At 35.8% G+C, this 8311-nt stretch overlaps 1 protein-coding gene across 1 annotated transcript; it reads left to right on the top strand.

The window, feature by feature from the left end:
- The first annotated feature begins 2827 nt into the window (after positions 1–2827).
- On the top strand, positions 2828–3212 carry LOC108307477 (dolichol-phosphate mannosyltransferase subunit 3-like). The gene has a single exon (XM_017532834.2). It carries the CDS (start codon positions 2862–2864, stop codon positions 3138–3140), a length of 279 nt encoding a protein of 92 aa, XP_017388323.1. The 5' UTR covers positions 2828–2861; the 3' UTR covers positions 3141–3212.
- The last annotated feature ends 5099 nt before the right edge of the window (positions 3213–8311 follow it).

Genomic DNA, 8311 nt, shown 5'->3' with positions numbered 1-8311 from the left:
AAAAAAAAGTCAGAAACCTCATTCTTTTTCATACTTAGGTGGCTATTTCATTTTAACTCACATGAGAATATTTACTCATTTGGTGATTTTGAGTGTATTCAATGAGTGACTATTATGGGTCATTCACTTGAGTCTTAAAAATACAGTGGTTTTAAGAAGAAATAATTCACATCTATGTGAAGCATGAATCAAATAGTGACACAAATAAGTTCACAGAAGGAAATAAAAATTCTGCCATGAGTGTGTATAACAAGAGGACCTGAATTACTTGGAGATAGGTACGATAGAGCAGAAAAGACAGCAGTTCCCATATCTCACTAGCGGCTTTGAAGTTCACATAAACTAGGTAGTATTTAACCAATTATGTTACGTAAACCTCACACAGAAGGTGGTAGACCAAATGCTTGTTAGATAATGTTTTCCTTTGTAATCCAAAGAAGAGAATGATAGAGAAAGACGAAATTACCAGTTGATATTTTATAAAGTGTTTATGTGTAAAACTGTATTCTAACAATCAAGCCTCACAAAAAACTGAAAGGTTATAATTTGGGGAATGAAAAATTTATACCTTGTAAATTTAAGTTTATACATTTTTCTGAAAATTAATTTTGTCATAAAGAACCATATTCAGTCTCCCTATCTGGTGTGTATATGAAAGACATAATATTAAGAGCCTGTTGAAATAAAGTATTTGTATCTTAAAGCCCATGACCTGCGGATACACATTTTCATTCGCCTCAACTATGTGGGAAGAATCATGTAACATTGTAAAAAAAATTCTCCTTAAGACTTTTTAAAGACATATTTCAGGAATAATATAAACTCTACTAAATTGTTATTTAAAACTAATCTTTATTAAGAAAAATTTGCATTGAAACACAGGCAATTTGTATTTATTGTCACTAAAAATGCAGTCATTCTGCTGAGAATGAGGGTTCTCACTCATAGGCGGGTGTTGAACAATGAGAACACATGGACACAGGGAGGGGAGCGTCACACACTGGGGTCTGTAGGGGGAAATAGGGAAGGGACAGCCAGGGGTAGGGAGTTGGGGAGAGAGAGCATGGGGAAAAAATGCCAGATATAGGTGATGGGGAAGAAGGCAGCAAATCACACTGCCATGTGTGTACCTATGCAACAATCTTGCATGTTCTTCACATGTACCCCAAAACCTAAAATGCAATTTAAAAAAAAATGCAGTCATTCTTTCCAACTTCCTTGACCTTCCCTTCTTACTTCATGTAACTTGAAATGAAGCAGCACGTGAAGTTGTAATTTATTGTAATCTCAGATATATCATTGGTTAGTTACCTTCACATAATCCATGACTTAAAAAAATTTGATCCTTGGCCGAGCGGTGGCTCATGCCTGTAATCCCAGCACTTTGGGAGGCTGAGGGGGCGGATCATGAGGTTAGGAGATTGAGACCATCCTGGCCAATATGGTGAAAGCCCATCTCTACTAAAAATACAAGAATTAGCTGGGCGTGATGGTGCACGCCTGTAGTCTCCCAGCTACTCGGGAGGCTGAGGCAGGAGAATTGCTTGAACCCAGGAGGCAGAGGTTGCAATGAGCCAAGATCATGCCACTGCACTCCAGCCTGGCGCCTGGCAACAGAGTGAGAATTTGTCTCAAAAAAAAAAAAAAAAATTGTTCCAATGTTTGAGGTAGATGTTGCATCATCATAAAAAAACTCTCAGTGGAAACATTGCTTAAATGACTGAAGAAATTGTCAACAAACATTAATTTTTCATTAACATATCTATTTCACATTTATCATTCTTTAAGGGCATTTAACTTATTAGTGTGCACCTGGACCAACAATGGTAATGTGCAGATTCTTTGAGTGATCTCATTTATAAATTCTTCTTTAAATTTTTACTTAATTCCATAAAATCTCATTACCTTAATCAATAATATTTTTATATATTTTTAAAAATTAACATCCTGATACAATAAACTCACTTCACAAAGTTACATGTACCCAAAATCACTAAGAATTCATGTTATTTGTACTATTATAGTTAAGTTTTACAAATTTTACTTGACAATGTCTCCAGTATCAGTTTTATTACACCTATGATCATAGATGCGGTGTGTTTATATCACCGAGGTTATGAACTTGCAAAAATTCAGAAAACTTTACATTTTGTGAATTAAACTGGTGAGGATAGGACTTGAAATTTCAGCTGTTTGACTCCTTATTCCATTTCCTTTTAAAAACTAAAATTGCCCATCTAACATATTGAAATGCATGCATGAATGCAAATATTTTTCATACATTAATGAAGTGAATGAATTACTTCTGTAAGTATAAATGCTAAAATAAAAACATTCAATATATTGTTTTTCTTTTTCAAAAAGAAACAGACTAAATATTTTATTTTAGCTCAATTATGTCTATGCCTCTTGGCTTATCTACACTGATCAATAGTTACCTAATCTGTATAATTCCATGAATGTAATTGGGGAGTAATCTGGTAAGTTGATATAATATTTGTAATAGATATTAAGTTATGCTTTCAAACTTTAGAAAGCAAAGTTTAAGCAAAATTCTCACATATTTTCCTTTCTTCAAATGAGATCATTAACAGCATGTTTGTATATTTTTACATAAAACTTTCAAGTGTTCAAAAAGTGATTTAAACAAGCATAACAATTTTTATATATGTCTGCATCTGTGTTGTATTTCTCTTAAAGTTGCAGAAAACCATATTAAATTACAAAAGTTATTTAAAACTATGTAACATAAAATCAAATTGTTTTCAGTACTTTCCAAGCCCTAAAATATTAACATATTTTAAGAATTTGAGAGACATCTGGGCCGCTGGGGAAGGGGAGACGCGGGGCCAAGAGTGACCATGATGAAATTAGTGCAGTGGCTTTGGGGACTGGCGATCCTGGGCTCCACCTGGGTGGCCCTGACCACGGGAGCCTTGGGCCTGGAGCTGCCCTTGTCCTGCCAGGAAGTCCTGTGGCCACTGCCTGCCTACATGCTGGTGTCCACCGGCTGCTATGCCCTGGACACTGTGGGCTGTCATGTGGCCACTTTTCATGACTGCGAGGATGCCACACGCAAGCTGCAGAGCCAGATACAGGAGGCCCAAGCCGACTTAGCCCGCAGCGGGCTGCGCTTCTGACAGCCTAACCCCATTCCTGCCCGGACAGCCCTTCCTCCCATTCCCCATTACAGAGCCAGTGTATTTTCTAAAACAACAGCAACAACAACAGCAACAACTTTGAAGTGGGAGAAAGTAGCCATAAACCAGACCATCCTTTAACCACTTCTCAATAGCACCACCTTCATCTTTTTTCGTTAGTGATAGTCAAGAGGTTACAGCTACAATTAATTCTCATTGTTCTACTGAGACGGCAATTGTTTTTTATTGCAGTCATGCTAATTGTCTTCTCTAGTCTACTATGAGTTTGGCAGCTTTTTCAATATACAACAGTCATTATTCAGTGTTTCTCAGAAACCCTACATGTAAACAATTTCCATAAGTCATATTTGTTGATTGGGCTTTTATCCTCAGTATTTTGTTTGCATAATTCATTCTGCTAAATTTCTAGTGTCATCCAAAAATTTCTCCCAAGCTTAAAAAAAATTAAACCCTACTACTATTAAATTCCTTTTAAAAGTTTGATAAGGCTGGTCATGGCTGCTCACGCCTGTAATGCCAGCACTTTGGGAGGCCAAGGCAGCCGGATCACCTGAGGTCGGGAGTTAGAGATCAGCCTGACCAACATGGAGAAACCCCATCTCTACTAAAAATACAAAATTAGCTGGGCATGGTAGCACATGCCTGTAATCCCAACTACTTGGGAGGCTGAGGCAGGAGAATCACTTGAACCCAATAGCGGAGGTTGTGGTGAGCATAGTCTACTGCACTCTAAAGTGGCTCAGTAAACATTTCAAAAGGATGAGTGAGTGGAAGAGAGATAAGACTGAATCTGATTGTGCCCTAAGCGGTGATAATTTTACTCTTAGGAGAGGTAAAGCAAGATAAGAATATACATGGCTCATTTCTGAGCCACATGATGGGCAAACCAGGTGAGCAGCTACCAAACTACAAAGATGATTAAAATTTCACATCAGGAAATCTAAAATATGTTGCCAGTTTAACTTAGATCTCTACACATGAATTTTTGTATAACTAGTGAAATATAAAATGATCAACTCCTATCCCCAAAATAGAAAGTAACAAACCATGACAAAACATGCCTTACTCGAGTTTCCTTCAGCCCTATTAAGTTAATGTTGAACATATTCTCAAAGGAAATGTTGGAATGGAAACTAAATCGTTAGCCTGTCCTCTACGCATATATTTTGGAAGGTCCTGTTTTAGTCTTATTTCACCAGACTCTTATTGAATCTAGTAACTGGACCTATTTACTAAAAGATGCTCAAGCACAATTATTTCAGACAGTGGATTGGTTTTGACTCTATAGAAAAAATGTTTAAATACATCTGAAAGTTTTTATTTTTATTTTTTATATATATATATTTTTGAGACGGAGTTTCGGTCTTGTTGCCCAGGCTGGAGTACAATGGCACAATCTCGGCTCACCGCAACCTCCGCCTCCTGGATTCAAGCAATTCTCCTGCCTCAGCCTCCTGAGTAGCTGGGATTACAGGCACGCGCCACCATGCCCAGCTAATTTTTTGTATTTTTAGTAGAGACGGGGTTTCTCCATGTTGACCAGGATGGTCTCCATCTCTTGACCTCGTGATCCACACAACTCAGCCTCCCAAAGTGCTGGGATTACAGGCGTGAGCCACTGCACCCGGCTGAAAATTTTAAAATAGGAATTACATGCTAGTCACATGACAAAAAAATGAAACTGCGTGATATCAGAAACAATAGAGCATAGTCAGGGGCCTCTCAATATGGTACAGAATAGCCTTTAAATTTTTATCCAAGTATCTAGAGTGATTTTAGAGACTACGTTTAGTTTTATTTATCTGGCCTTCTTTTGAGATTTTGATTATTTAAGGAAAAGAGAACAACCACATCTGCAATTGCTAGACATCTCCTCTTCTGGATTTTGAGCTTCTCCAAAGCAGAAACCTTGTTTTCTTCATGTTTGCAATCATAGAGCTTAACGTAGTATATTATGCAGAATCAGCACAAAATGCATATTGATCATCTGTATAAATAAATGGATGAATAGATGGATGGAAAAATAGATTAATATATGAACTTATTCCTAAAGACTTGAATTTCAGTACTCATTCACTCAGCAAGAAAATAACATCTTCTCACAGTACTTATTTCGAGCAAAATAAAGTTCTAAATGTTGTGACCAGGTTCTGCAGGCCATGCATTAAGCCTTAGTCTCCAGGATGACCAGCCATCTGTGATTCTTATCTCGCCCTGTTTCTCTCATCCTCCTTACACTCTATCTGCAAGCCTTCCTAGAAAAGGTCTACAAATAAACTTCTCTTCTTCTCTCATTGTTTGCATTCTCTGAAGAGTAAGAAGAATAACAAGTCGTTATATTTTGTACAATCCTTTGGGTTACAAAACACTTTCACATGTTATCTCATTTTATTCTTACACTATCCATTTGAAAAAAATGAGGAAACTGAGGCTGAGAGTTGAAGAGTTAGTTAACCTTTATAATTAGTTAAGTGGCAGAGCCTCTTCTCAGACTCAAAACTTCCAAATGCAAACCCAGCATTCTTCTGTACTCCCTATGGTACTGGCAGAGTTAAAGAATGGATTCTACCATGAGTCCCAGTGCTGTGTCTGCATTCCTTATTTTCTGTTAATTACCACACTTGCTGTCAATATGGCATATTTCAAGGAAAGTGACAATTCAACTTCCATCTCTGACCTTTGAAATCTTCCTCTCCAGGAAGACAGCAGGTCTGGAGTGAGCTCTGGGAAGGACTGGGGCAAGAATTTCTCCCACACTTGGTAGTCTGTTTGCCCTAACTGAACGGATTCAAAGATAGAAGCGGTAAAGATGGACTGGAGAAATGTGCTATGCATAACACTTAAATGTTACTCTATGTGCCAACAAAGCTGACATCTATGGGATTTAGCTGAAATATTGCCCAACTAATAAGGTGTAGAAAGAATGCCCTGAAATAAAAAGGATTCTTCAGGCAGTTAAAAATGTTATCAGAGAGAATGAAATTGAGCAGGAAACACAAGGGCTTCAAAAGCCTCTTGCTGTTTAGCTGGGGAAGCAGCACCACTAGCACTGCTAATTGAACACTCCATCATCTCACTTGTATTGTCATTGCAGAAGAAAAAGAGGCTCTATTTTTGCTCCCTGCAACAGAATCTGAAACTTGTGAAGAGAGGCAAGGGACAGGATATATGCTGATTATTTTGACATTAGATCTGTGCCTAGAATTAGCTGTGCACAGATATAAATATCCTTTAGACACATCCATCCACAAGCAATCTATGTTATAATTGGCAAAACTGGCCCATAAAAAATGAGAGTAAAGGGAAAGTTTACCAATAATTAGGAAGAAATAAAATCTGTGTAGTATTTTGTTTAATGATGCAAGCATATAACATAAAACGAGCCGCCATCTTGTGCTTAAGCATGAATGAATGCAAAGTTAGAAGTAGAAGAAAACACTTCTTTATACATGATTTTAGCTTCATAAAATACTAAAATAAAAGGCACATCTCCTGATTCCAATTAACTTTAATGAGACAAGCATACTTGGACTGGTTATATGGCTAACGGTTGTTTAAAAATGTAAAGTCAGATTCACATTTCATATCATAGGTTAAAACATATTTTGGCTAGAATATAAATTAGTTTTTAATGAAAAGTGCCAACAATATGAGGTGGGGGTGACTTATCAGTCAAATGCAATAGAGGAAATGACATTAACACAAATTTAAAAATTAAGTATGTAATGATTGAAGTTTCTGGATGCCAAGATATCCTTTAGACATCAAATAATAAAGAGCTAAAAAAAAATAACATTTCACAGATGTAATGAAAGTTAAACTTAATGGAGATTCTCCAAATAAGGTGAAAAGCATTGGAGCCAAGTAGAAAAATAGGTAATTAAATAATTAGCAACAAAAGAAATATAAACACCACTATCAGTATATGGAAAACAGCATAATAATTAAAGTAATTAAAACATAAATAACTCTTTAAAAATATTTTCACATTAAAAAAGCAAAGATTTTTAAAGTTAATAATTAATAAAAAAATATATAAAGCTTGAAGTGTTTGAAATAGTCAAAATGTGCTGGTGAGAAATGGTACTGGAATAAATTTTCCAGACAACTATTTGGAAATAATCATAAAAGATATTTAAAAACATTTCTGTTTGGGGTTTTCACAACTCTACTTACAGGAATCCACATAAAGGAAATAATCTATGATGTGGATACGTATTTGTATACAAGGATGGTTATTATTGCATTATATGAAATAACAAAAAGACAGAAAATAGTGTTGTTTGTTTGTTTGTCTTAAGACAGAGTCTTGCTTTGTTGCCCACACTGGAGTGCAATGACTCAATATCGGCTCACTGCAACCTCCGCCTCCCAGGTTCAAGCGATTCTTCTGCCTCAGCATCCTGAGTAACTGGGTCTACAGGCACATGCCACCATATCCAGCTAATTTTTGTATTTTTAGTAAAGACACGGTTTCACCATATTGGCCAGGTTGATCTCGAACTCCTGACCTTGTGATCTGCCTGCCTCGGCCTCCCAAAGTGCTGGGATTACAGGCATACTGTTCTTTTTTTAAGTTCAATTTTATTCAATACATATACAGGAAGTGTATATATTTTACAAATGATAATTTTATAAGGCATAATTCTAAAAGATAAAGGACTAGTTTTTAAAAATATCTTGCTAACATAAAATGGAACACTATGAGTCTTTTAAAATATTTTGGAAGTACATGTAATAACTGGGAAAAGCATCTCCAATACATTGTTAAGTGAAGAAAACCAGGCTACAGAAAAGAAAATTTATATTTATATGTATAATATAAATTTATATTTATCATCAAATCAAATGGTAATAGCTGCTATAAATAGGGGGTAGCAATTTTTAACTTTTTCATTATCCATATTTTCTAAGTTTTCTAACTCAATATGTATTACTTTTGTAAAAAGACAGTAAAGAAGATGTAAAGAATGAAGTTTCTCAAGAAAACTTTGTAAGAGAACAAAATGATTTTTATATGGTAATCAATGTTATACACGGGATGCATATGTGCATGTGTGTGTGTGATTAGAATAGAATATATCAAAATCGTATTAACATTTGCATATCATAATTTAATTTTTATATCTCTCTACCATCAGAATTATGAT

The sequence above is a fragment of the Cebus imitator genome, unplaced genomic scaffold (assembly GCF_001604975.1).
Source record: "Cebus imitator isolate Cc_AM_T3 unplaced genomic scaffold, Cebus_imitator-1.0 Scaffold79, whole genome shotgun sequence".
NCBI classification, from domain to species: Eukaryota; Metazoa; Chordata; class Mammalia; order Primates; family Cebidae; genus Cebus; species Cebus imitator.
The sequence above is the reverse complement of the archived record's forward strand: the minus strand, read 5'-3'. Positions and strand labels throughout refer to the sequence as shown.

Bases quoted from the DNA above. Each gene is read 5' to 3' on its own strand.
- LOC108307477 (XM_017532834.2), top strand. From the start codon at position 2,862: ATGATGAAATTAGTGCAGTGGCTTTGGGGACTGGCGATCCTGGGCTCC.